The 12,107-nt window shown below is 37.1% G+C and overlaps 2 protein-coding genes and 1 long non-coding RNA gene across 7 annotated transcripts; 2 read left to right on the forward strand and 1 right to left on the reverse strand.

The window, feature by feature from the left end:
* Positions 1 to 427: 427 nt before the first annotated feature.
* Positions 428 to 5,854, forward strand: LOC136344608 (beta-1,3-galactosyltransferase 5-like). 5 transcript variants are annotated; one of them, XM_066292239.1, is made up of 2 exons: positions 428 to 871; positions 2,549 to 5,854. In XM_066292239.1, exon 2 carries the CDS (start codon positions 2,591 to 2,593, stop codon positions 3,641 to 3,643), a length of 1,053 nt encoding a protein of 350 aa, XP_066148336.1. In that variant the 5' UTR covers positions 428 to 871; positions 2,549 to 2,590; the 3' UTR covers positions 3,644 to 5,854. The 5 variants fall into 5 exon arrangements, with proteins under 5 accessions (XP_066148336.1, XP_066148335.1, XP_066148337.1 ...); XM_066292238.1 differs by lacking the exon at positions 428 to 871 and adding an exon at positions 907 to 1,186; XM_066292240.1 differs by lacking the exon at positions 428 to 871 and adding an exon at positions 928 to 1,037.
* A 1,052-nt stretch (positions 5,855 to 6,906) lies between these two features.
* LOC136344614 (uncharacterized) lies at positions 6,907 to 7,611 on the forward strand. The gene is made up of 2 exons (XR_010732987.1): positions 6,907 to 7,254; positions 7,308 to 7,611. It is a non-coding gene; the product is annotated as an uncharacterized lncRNA (long non-coding RNA).
* Positions 7,612 to 7,805: 194 nt separating this feature from the next.
* Positions 7,806 to 11,808, reverse strand: Usp5 (ubiquitin specific protease 5). The gene is made up of 15 exons (XM_066292231.1): positions 11,603 to 11,808; positions 11,193 to 11,318; positions 10,921 to 11,103; positions 10,701 to 10,860; positions 10,480 to 10,638; positions 10,332 to 10,427; positions 10,085 to 10,283; positions 9,943 to 10,035; positions 9,665 to 9,818; positions 9,407 to 9,607; positions 9,180 to 9,355; positions 8,884 to 9,122; positions 8,706 to 8,831; positions 8,396 to 8,626; positions 7,806 to 8,336 (listed from the first exon to the last, which is right to left on the reverse strand). The coding sequence occupies exons 1-15, from the start codon at positions 11,696 to 11,698 to the stop codon at positions 8,164 to 8,166; spliced, it is 2,412 nt and encodes an 803-aa protein (XP_066148328.1). The 5' UTR covers positions 11,699 to 11,808; the 3' UTR covers positions 7,806 to 8,163.
* Positions 11,809 to 12,107: the final 299 nt, after the last annotated feature.

The raw sequence follows: 12,107 nt of genomic DNA on the forward strand, positions 1-12,107 counted from the left end.
ACATATTATAACGTGAATATATTTTATATTACGAAAAAGAAGACGTTAACTAAAAAAACGAAAAAGTCCCTTTTCGGGATTTTCGATCTTAATTTGACTCATTTTTTTAATTATACGCGAATTAGGCCGTTCAGTTAGGGCTCGAAACCAGCCATTCCAACTTTTGGCACTTGAAATCTGCATTATATCCCTTCTACACTTGATATAGTACATACCGACATGTTCAAGACAAAATGGCGAACGCAGTTGTTAGTTGTATCTTTCGAGACAAATTTTTCACTACTCTTTATTATATAAAACTTGGCTTTTTTGCGTAATTACGTTTACATGCGCACATTGTATATATGGGAATACATGTACGTTGACGCCAGGGCTAATGCGAAAAGGGCGTTCTGGCTGACGTATAGAGAATAAACCTCATCGAAACAATATGAGTTGGATCAATTTGCCGGAAAAGAAATTAAAATAGTTTTTCATTCTCTGCATGTACTGCTTTTATCGCTACTTGGCCAAGCGTAGTCAGTTTCATGCATATTTATGAAGTAATTATGTGATTAGGTTAGCAAACAATTATATCACGTGCAATGTGGCGTTGCATGAATTTAAAATTAGTAATTTGCGTTTCAAATATAACATTAAGGTATTTGTTGCTACCCGATAAACACCTCGGGTATCTGATTTAGTTTTTCTGTAGTTTTTCTTCGTTTTTAAGGCCAAATTTGTCACGAAAACGTTAACAACGGTTTTCGCCCGAGATCTTAATAAAGGGCGAAAAATAGTTTTAATTAAAAGTTCCGCTATTCGCACAATAAATATTTGTGTACGAGGCATAACTGCGTGACAGCAAAAAAAAAGAAACTAGTGCAATCAGGTAACCTAAATTATTTTTCCTTTCAAACGCGGCTTCCAACCTTTACGAATTCGATGACTCTCAATCGATAACCTTCCATCTCAGCATATATACAAAGAATTTGTCCGTGAGGTCAGTCCATAGTTGGACCTTACTAGTGCTGGTGCGAGGATGGTTGATTTACAGTGTATGTTCATATTTTTCAGTACAAGATAGCCGGTTAGCCCTCAAGGGTTAGTCGGAAAAAAGTGTAAACTTCTATGAATAATACGCAGCTGAATGCTTTTTCATTTCGTTGTATTCCGTTGTGACTTACAAGAGGTTTTCAGTGACGAGGTAACAATGCGACATGATATATGAGAATATGAGCGAGTGCAAGAGTTGTTTGTCTCTTAATTGATTAACGGTTTTTATTAAAGCACTTATACCCATTTTTTTCCATAATGTTTCGAGTAATGTGATGATGTGTTTATAATATCAGAATTAACGTATTCATACCGGTTTTAATTATGTTCTTTGAGTCTAAAACGGTGAACGTTATATATGCCACGAAGTGCTCAAGTCCCTGACCGAAATAACGCAAGGAAATCTGTAGCATTCCGCCTACAGGGGCATGCAGGTACGCAGTTCCCTAGTAAGATCTCGAAAACTATAAGATCTATTCTGTCGATTAAATACATGAATATTGCGTAGTAAAAATGTGTTGTGAAATCGAATTTTTCGAAAACGAAGCATGATACGAATAATTGTCAAGGGACAGAAAAATTCTATTTGTAGATGCTCTCTCCGAAACAATTATAAATATTTCAAAAATCTACTGGGCGTTAGCGTTTTTGAGTAAAATCCTGTCTTTGGTGGACACGCCCCTGAAATTTCTGACGAACTCCTGTTTGTAGCGCGAATTTGTAAATCCCCTGTATTCGAGTGTTTATTCTGGAAATAGATATTTCAGCCAAACCAAAAGGGTAAGAAACCGCCCCTCAGCTTTCAATCAGGACCGGGCTTAGCAAGTCTGGCGCCCTAGGCGAATGTTTTAATCACTGCACCCTTATTCCAATTAAAAAGCGCCGACCACGAAAGCCCCCTCGTCTTTACAAAGTCGGGACTGTTTTCAACCACGTTAAACTCAGTTTATGCCCTCAGTTGGAGTTAATTTAAAACATGTAAACCAAAAAAATAGTTTTAAAAATGCAAAGAAAAATGTTTTTTTAAAAAAGGAAATATTTCTATGAAAAAAATAATTTGTTTTCACTCGCACCTCACTATTTACCAATTTCCATTAGTTTTTCCCATTCCTTATGCGCAATATTGGTCTAGGGAAGAACGTCTCTCCTAGCCAGCGATCTCTTTTGGTGGAAGGGGGGCGGGGATTAAAAATTTCGCTCAGGGCGTCAAACTTGTTAAGGCCGGCTCTGCATATACTATAAGGCGACCACTAAAAGAAGTTCTGACATATGATCAGTGCCGTGTATCAACCCTCCGGCAAAGACTGACCACCTACTCCATTTTATTTAAATTAATAAATCATTACTGAGTTTCCTATGGATTTTTCGTTGTGTTAAACGACATTAACGTCGGAGTACATAACATATTTCAGTTGCAAGATATCGATCATATTGCATTAATTTTTTATGGCAAGAGACAGTCATATAATTCCTGACCCCTAAGCCATCCCTCACCCCTTTTGTTCTCTTCCAGACATCAGCAGAATAATGTAAAACCGTCACCCCTTCACCGACTATGAAAGAGAAACGACTGTTATGGCAGGGCAGCTTCTTCCTAGTAGTGTTTTTCTTCATTGTCATTCTATGGCTCATCTTCTGCACTCTCGAACCTCTTCGTTCTTCACCAACGAGCAGCAGCACCAGACCTGCCTACGTCACCCATTCGGAGTCCTATAACTATTCGCATCCCCTGCAGCTACTTACAGCAAACGATTACAACCTTCTGATGAATTATAGCTTCAGTTTTGACATGTTGAGCTTGGGGTGCAATGAGGGTACTTTGCTGCTGGTGCTCGTGCACTCCGCCCCCGGGAATTTTCTCAAGAGGAAGGTTATACGGGAGAGCTGGGGAAGTAACAACAGCGATGAAGTGAGGTTGTTTTTTATCATGGGGCGATCTGCTTCGAAGGTTATTCTAGAGGATTTAGAGAAAGAGAATCGAGAGCATAATGACCTGGTTATGGGAAGTTTCGTAGATGTCTATAGGAACTTGTCTTTGAAACACATAACTACCTTGAAATATGCGATTTATCATTGTCCCCAAGCGAGGTACGTGCTCAAAACTGACGACGATATCATGGTGAATATGCCCCTGCTCAAGCGTTTTCTGTTCGTTGACCTCTCCTCGCATGGAACCAGCAACCTGCTTTTTTGCCGCGTGTTGAAATCATCTAAAGTGCTCAGAACTTATAGATCCAAATGGAGGGTGGCTTTCGAAGAATACCCTTTCCGCACTTACCCTGCCTATTGCCCCGGCTGGCTCATCTTGTACAGCCCTGACGTGATCTTCAAGCTCTACCATTCGGCTCAGAACAGCTCAGAAGCGTTCTGGATAGACGACGTATATATAACAGGGATTTTGGCCGCAAGGAACAACATCACGCACACAGACAGCAGTGCCACGATCATTTCCAAGGGGGATCAGGCGCTGCTAGTGAAAAAAGGGATATTTCCGGAAAAGCCATTTTTATCTGGGCGTTATGACCTCAAGGAAAACGAGATCAGAGTCATGTGGGCAGCGGTTGTGAGTCACAACAACCCTCATTCTTTGAGAGAGGTTCTGAGCTAATGTTGGGTACCTGAATATGCTGTGCTCAAGGGATGCGTGGATAATAGATCTGATGATATACAAACTGAAGTTCTGAAAGTCTGAAGAAACAGAAAGTCTGTGGTTCTTTCTTTGCTGTGAAGAATGCTTTTATATAAGTAGGTAAAATGGTGCCACCTAACTCATTAGTATTTTGCATCGTGGCCGAATATATTATTAGAAATTTAATTAAGGATTAGATACAGGGGGGTATAAAATAAAATAATTTTGGGCTGTTGGCTGGGTTAATTGCCTAGTTCAGGGCTGTCATGTGATGCATCCTAGACGAAATAGGGTACCTATATTAGAACTCTGTACTCTTTATAACTAGAAGGTTATCATGGCTGTGGAATATTATATTTACTATAACAGTAGATTTTTAAGGAGTCAAACTCTAAAAAACAGATACGATTTAGGAATATTTAGATTCAAATTCTATTAATTATTATGAATGGAAGGGAGGACGATATAAGGAGAACGGCCCACTTTACAATGCCAAGGCTTCAGTAATCTACAAGGTGATTCTGAACTTCTAGAAGTTATTCAATGCAACAATAAAAGACATTTAAGTATAAGAACCCAAGTCTGGAATGTTTCCTCAAAGTGCTATGGCTTTATGATGCTTTTAGACAGTTAGGTGCAAAAATGGTTTTTATCGAGTTTTAGTACTTCTCATTTTAATTTGTTTGCAAAAAATAACATCACAGTAATGATTCAAAAAGTCGCAATTGATCTTGAACGCATCTGTTTAAACGATGTACGTGATTTTTGCGGACTTGGCTAAAAATTTTATGACTGTTTGAAACGACTCTAGATGCTGCAGTAATGCCTGCAAAGCCCTGTTTCCACTGGCATTTTTCAAACCAGGCATTCACAAGTCCCCCCAGAAAGAAATCTAAAGTTGTTAGATCGGGTGACTTCGGGGGATCGGGGGCAACGCAACTGGACCATTTTTGCCCATCCAATTATCGAACACGAAAACCAAATACATTTTGGTCTATTAGTGTAGTGTTATTTTGTACAAACAAATTAAAATAAAAAATGCTAAAACTCGATAGAGCACTTCTTGCACATAGCTTCCTTAAAGCATCATAAGGCCATAGCACTTTAGGAAGACATTTCCGGACATGTTTTCGTATACTCAAATACTACCTCGGAAAGATCTCGTAGGGATTTCAACAATAGGATATTGCAGTAAAAATAATTGTAGACATTGAAGAAGGAGCATTCAATACTGTTCTTCTTGACTTCTACTGTGGGCCGTAACGGTTGATCGCTTGCTGGCAGTGATTGAATTGCAGAAAGCAGATTTTTAAGCTCATCACCGGGTCGTGCTTATTCCAGATGCGATGCAGGCTACATGTTAGTTTTGTCCTTGGAAATTCTTGATTATGTTTGACGCCTGGAAGCGCAGATATCTGCAGCCTCAGATAAAACAGTGATGGTCTCCTTTACAAGACCAAGACAAGCTCCACCATCTGTTCTGGGGAAGATTATTCAATTTGCGGCAGAGGCGAAACATTCAGAAGTAACCCTGGACGAGGCCCTAAATTGAAACTGACCTATGGAAACAATCAATGTCTGGGTCACTCTACAAGTATTTTGAGTTGAAGATAGATTTTTAAAAGGTGCTCCAAAAGTGTTGTGGCGGGCAGGAATTGCAGCTATTCAAAGAGAAATTTTTGGATATTTTGAATAGTTAGTTAATACGGAACCTCTAACAAACTTTGCACCTCATCTTTTCAGCTTGTATCTCAAATTCGACCTTACGCATATGTGTCTGCATCTTAGGTGATCTGCACATTACAGTTTTTGGGGAAATCGACCATTTTGAGTTGGTACAGGATATAATATTTCAGCTCCTTACGAGATTGATAAAAACTGCAATTTACAGACCACCTCCTCATATAGGTATTTCAATGCCTACCATCTCAATTTCTAATTTAGCATGCCTGTCCAACTAAGCATTAAATTATAAGAATTTAAGCGACTTTATAAAGAAGCTAATTTGCATGTGAGATGAACTGATAGTAAATTTCAAAACAAGTGTTGATACATATAGATCAATTTTAGACTCATTGGGTCCACATAAAGACGTACCTTTGTAGAGACAGGATTATGCGAAATCAAAGTATGCATAGAATAGTGGTTGTAAAATTTAATTAAAAAATAAATGTCTGAGTTTTGCAAAAATATGTTTGTTCATTTAAAAAAGGTTTAAAAAATAGTGTTGCGAATTCTACTCTCACGACTTGTCAAATAAGTGGAGTGCTGTCGAGACTTAAAAGGCAGTAGCAGAGCTGAATTTTTCTAGTCCATTTGCCCCATGTCGTGAAGATTCATGTATTTACCAAGCTGTAGAATGACAACGTTGGATACAAGCCTCATGGACGATTGAACCGCATTGTAGAGAGGTACTGCTCTCGATGCGGCACAAAACCACTTTCTTTCCAAACCATGATTGTTGGTGATAGACCTTTGTTCATCCCAGTCGCAGAATGATCCTCCAATTTGATCTGAGACTAAAACCTTTTTTGTGTATCCAATTCATTAAAATTAATTAATAGCCGTCTATAATTGAAATATTTATCACCAGAAAGTTTTGTACGCCTATTTCTCGATCAATTATCTTTATTAATGTATTTCTATGGTAAAAAGCTAAATAAATATAGAGTTCATGAACCTGAACCAATGTAATTAAAAACTATTACTGCATTAGTTCAAGGCGAATGCACTATAATCATTACCACCCCCCAAGTTGCCAAGGGCAATCTGTGGATGGATATTTGGGGAATATATCTCGTGTTAACAGATTAACATGAAACATTGGACGATGATATTGAAAAGTGGCAATAATAAATTCGGTTAATTTATATAGAAAAATCTAAAACATGCTGCTACGCATTCATCATTTTTCCGGCTGCTTTGCCCGAATTTCCACTCAATGATTCTTACACTTCTTAGAAACCAAGTTATGAAAGCAAACTAAAAACTTACGGCTTTTGCTTATCACTTTTCTTCCTCACCGCTCGATTAACTGCATCTTAATGTTCTTACAAGCGCATCCACCATCCTGAGACGAGTTTAACCTTGTATGACAAAAAGACAATACCTGAGTTTAATCAATTTGCGACTTAGTTCTTATACAAGTCATCAAGTTGGGTTACCACCTCAACCGTCTTCATGCTGAAGGTGATTTGAAGCTGACCACGCAGAAACAATAAACCTTGATGTATATCTTCGTTTTAATTAAAAGAAAACTAATTTATTCGCTTATCAAACATCGGCAGCGGTGTATCCGCCCTTGCAATACCGCTAATAAGTCAATTGTAGCTGCTCGGATAATATACAATAAAACAGCTTCTATTGCATCAGTTACGTTACCATACAAATGCCAAGCTTCGGAGTAACAGTTTTGGTTTTGATCGTATTTGCTGGACTGGGTGCTAGCCTAGGAAATAATTTAGGAGTGATTTCAGTGAGTGAGCCTAGGGATGAAGCGAGTTACTGCAGGGATCTTAATGCGGAGTATAGATATGATAATACCAGCTGTGTTGCTACTTGCAGGAAACCTTCTATAACAGAAAATCCAGGTAAAAACTAAATTAATTAAAAAAAAATCTATTCCTAAAAGCGTTCCACTCAGGATTTTGCTTCGGAAAACCAATCCTTCTTCTTGCCTGCTACTGCAAACAAAACTTTTACTTGGACGAAACTACAAACTTATGTATCATACTGCCAGAATGTCCTTGCAACTCCGGCAATCACGAAATTTCCAGGTTTGGGAACGAATGCAGTAATAACTGTGCAACATACCATACCTTGACCGATTGCTCAACAGCTCTGAAGAACCAATGTTGGTGTGATCCTGCTTACTGTAAAAATAGACAAGGGATTTGCGTTTCCAAAAGAGTGATGAGAAAATTAAATAAAAGCAATAAATGAACTTATTACTTCGGGTTTGAGAATTGTTTCTTTGCTGATGGTTGAGAGAATAAATCACTGATAGTTCATTAATCGAATATGTGGAACCTTGACACAACAGCTAAATACATAGTCAAAAAGCTTTAGTAAATATCTGCTTCTACTTTCAATACTTAACTATATCTTTGTCAACATTACATATATTCTATATTTGGCAATGAAAGGTATCAAAACTTGTATTTTAGAAAATTATTTCAATTACATAGTTACTTCTGAGCTAAACAATTTACAATACACATTAAAAAAGGCAGAAACAATCAAATAACCAATGTGTTGTTGAGGGTATGTACGCAAAGTCGCTGGTAATTTGAACTCAAAGGCTACGTGTAACTATAAGAATTATCAATCGGCTCAAAAATAAGTCTCGTTGCAGGAAATTTGGTAATTTTTGCTGAAGTTGTTACTGAAAAATTTAACACTTATCTTATTGGTTGCTTTTTGAGCTAGTTCGAATAACCAGCAAATGCAAAATTTTCTAACAATAACAATAATTACACTAACATTATTCTAGTAATAATTTATATTCTTTCGTAAAAGTACAAATACCCGAGATCTTTAGGAGGATTCTCTGAAAGAGCCACTTTGCTATCGTTAAAGATAACCCATTGTCCGCCCTTCAAAATATGAGCCACGTAATGACCTACCATCGTAGCAGTTCCCATGTGTGATATAAAAGCTATGAGCTTATAGTCTGGAACAAATATTTGTTAATTTTTCTCATTTTGTCTATACCACCTTATCATGACATACTTCCTCGTCCGTCTGTAAATCGGGACTGTTTTGAACCAGTACTTGATTGGTCATCTGTGGTTTCTTCATCCACATCTTCGCTGTGCGAAAAGATCCAATCCATGGCGCGTTCTAAAGAATTTTCAGTCTTCTTCAGAGCTTTAGCGGCCTGTTCTCGGCTGAAACCCATGGAAATTATAGTCTCTAGGGCTTCGCTGTTGGGTTCGAAAGTTCCGGCAGTAGACTGAGTTCCTATAGAAGGATTGGTAAATTTGTCATCTTAGAATCAAGATATAATTTTCTGTGTTAAAATAAAGGAACTATGATCTACCAGGTAGGACAAATGGGTCTGAAAAATCCGGATCTCCAATATGTTCCATTATCCACGCAGTGGCCGCCTCCGCACCCGAATTTCCTGTTTGATACAGGGCTCTTTTGCAAGATTGCAATGGAAAACCTAAAAATAAGTCATAGTACGGATAAATTATGTCAGCTACTGTTCTACTTACCCATATCTTGTAACTGTAACAATACAGACTCATCAAACTGAGGAGTGGGAGGTCTAGATTCCAATTCAGGCAGCAACTCCTCGCCTTGTTGTAAACCGGAGCCTCTAAGTACCGAAATATCAATTACATCGGGCATCTCCACTAAAACGTCTAACTTTATGGGCACCCAATCCTCCCTCAAAGTAAATTTCTTAAGCTGGATCACCAGATAGTCAGGAAATGAGGTAAGTCTTGTAGTTCTATTAGCAAAATCAGCATTGCAGTTATTCATTTAATAACCTTATATGCTAATTTACTTTTTGGCAGTTACATTGCCGTTGACAGCCGAACTGAAGAAGTTGTTGATAACCTCTGACTGAATAAACGATTCCAAGCAAGAAGAAAAACTGATTTTGGGGCGCACTATCGAGTTAGGATCTATCTTCTTGCCTTGGCCTTCAGCCTCTTGTTTAAGTGCCTCATATGCTGCCACCTACAGAAATTAACATTATTCTTTATACCAAGCGTCCGCACTATACATAACCTCTTTTTTATTACTAGCCGCATCCATGGGAATATTCAAGCCCAAACACACATCACTTTTGGTTAGGTACTTGACTTTTTTACTCTGGTTACACTGGAATCTCTCTTCTACCTCAAATTTGAAACATTTCCCAGGGTCTACATGGTTCTTGTTGTGTCTTTCAAGCAGCGTAAGCATATGCAACAAAAACTCTTGGACATCCTTAAACGTTATGGATAGTTATGAAAAGCAATAAGGTTATTATTTAAAAGTTTTAACCTGTTGCTTTTTAGTAGAAAACTCAGGATGGCCCTTTCCAACTAGAGTTTTAAACATACGTGGAGTTATGCCGGGAGGATCAGCGTCCACTGGAGAGCCAAGGGGTGGGGGAACTGAATATTTACCAGAAAGAAGGCCCACAGCCAATTTTGCCCTGGAATTAATTTCAAAATGGAAATTAACACCAGTTTAAAATTGTATCTATAAATTTAATGTATATAAAAATTCTACCAGATATTTATAGTAAACAAAATGCTACAGCAAATCAATTTACTTACATTTGTATGTTAAAATCTTCAGCGGGATTATTAGTTGGCTGTTTAAAAATTTCCGCACTTCCATCATAATATCGCCGAATAAAATCTGGTATACTAAAACAATCGTCATAACTATCGACCTGCAAAAACTTTTAGTTCTCACCTAAACAAAACCTGCATCACACTATTCAAGTAACAAGAATTTCCCATGTTTTGCATTCCAGTATGAGCAGGACCACAGATTGGTTTAAGTTTTCCTTCGCTCTCGCATAAAGTGGACCATTCATTGTTTTTTTGGTTTAATTCTAATTCCAATTCTACCATGGATTTCTCAGTTTTTTCCATCTGCGATACGTTTATGCCTAAACGATCAACGTTATTTAGGTCAATTAAAGCATTTTACTGTTTACCCCAATGTTGCAAATGTTGAGCTAACAATGGATCTTCAACCATGTCGTCTTCGGCATAGCTGAAGACGTCAGCTTTTCCTTCTTTGGTGATAGTTCCTGTTAAATGTTAATATGTGCTAAATGTATCACATAAGTCAAGACTCTATACCTAATTTTACAGCAAGAGGATGGCTGGTTTCACAAAAATGCTCTAGAGCATGATTATTTCCTCCAGAGCCATCAAAAAACTTTCTACCACACAGTACTGAACCATCAGTGAGATTCAGCCATAAATTTTCTGTTTTGTCACACCTTTCACACTGCCAACCTAAATTTTCAATAACAATAAAAGACAATCTTAACTATGTTAGCCCCAAAAAAGATAATTACCTGTGGGAGGAATTTTTTTCCCATTATCAAGTTGCAGTAAATTTTGCGCATGTTTTGAAACTTGTCTTGCTTCTCCATCCCAAGTCCCACTCAAAGCCTCCAATTCTGCTAATTTAGTGGCTGAGGGCAGATCAAGAAGGGCTTGAACTGACAATTGAATCTTCAAAATAGCTTGTGTATTTTTAAATTTATAAAAAAATAAATTGATGTCTGATCTTACGATTTCCGGTAAGCTTTCATTTGGCCAATCAAAAGATGTATAGCTGGGAAGAACAACAATTTTATAAGTTTCTTGGAATTCAAATCTCTTCTTGCCTGATTCTGAATCAAAACCACCTTCTACTCCAATGGCCAGACGGGTGATTTTCTTTTCAGGTCCATCTCCCTGTGGTGGGGATGAGACCTAGTTCATAAATGCAAATTGATTTCCAAATATCAGCTATGTGATATTTTATTAATAAAATTTCTACTTATAGCCAATATAATATGTACCTCATGTCTTTTTCTGCGGATATGTAAAAACACATTTTCTTTAGTCTTCTGAGAATGGTAGTCAACGTACTCCTTTCCAATTCCAATGAAACTACTTAGGCTTACATACAAGCCAGTTTCTGTTTCCTGGAGAAAAATATGGAGATTTAGTGCTGTTGTATGTTTATAAATGATAATAATAAATAGAAGATATTTAAAATAAATAAATAATCATAGCAAAAAATACTTTACGGTAGTTAATGGACTATAAATTTGAAATATGGAACAAGCCATTTACTATTAAATATTTCAGATATTTCAGCCTCAACAGAAATTAATCTTAAGAGTTCAAAGTAAAAATATTCTTAAAAAAGACCCAGGAAACGTGATTCAACGATTTTTACTGTATCTCTACCTAGACGTCTACTTACCGGGTTGTCGAATGAGTACACGCATTCGTCTTTGTAGACTTTATCGTGTTCAGAAGGAATTTTAATCTTCTCTAAATGTGGCTGTAATGCATCCATTTCGTAGTTATAAAAATTGCTGACTTTCAGAACAAAAAGAAATTTATTTCCGCAAATAAGGGAAAAATGCCGGATTTTTTTTAACTGTTTTGATTTTCTATTTATAAAATTATATGACAAGTGACATCCTGTTCGAATGGGAACAGTTTAACTTCGTCGTTAATGGCAACTATGTAGATAAATTGCTGATCTTTCCCTAATTATTGACGTAAAACATTAAAAGCGACTACTAATTTATCAATGATCTCTATTCCGATTTTTTCATTTATATTATAATATTGATAAATCAAATAATAACTAGCATATAATCTCCGCGAAAACACGATCAAACCTAAAACTCTTCTTTCAATTTGTTTTTGCTTTTTTTTTTGACAGACATCATATGATTTTTCAAGGTTATATTGAATAA

The sequence above is a fragment of the Euwallacea fornicatus genome, chromosome 17, assembly GCF_040115645.1.
Source record: "Euwallacea fornicatus isolate EFF26 chromosome 17, ASM4011564v1, whole genome shotgun sequence".
NCBI classification, from domain to species: domain Eukaryota; kingdom Metazoa; phylum Arthropoda; class Insecta; order Coleoptera; family Curculionidae; genus Euwallacea; species Euwallacea fornicatus.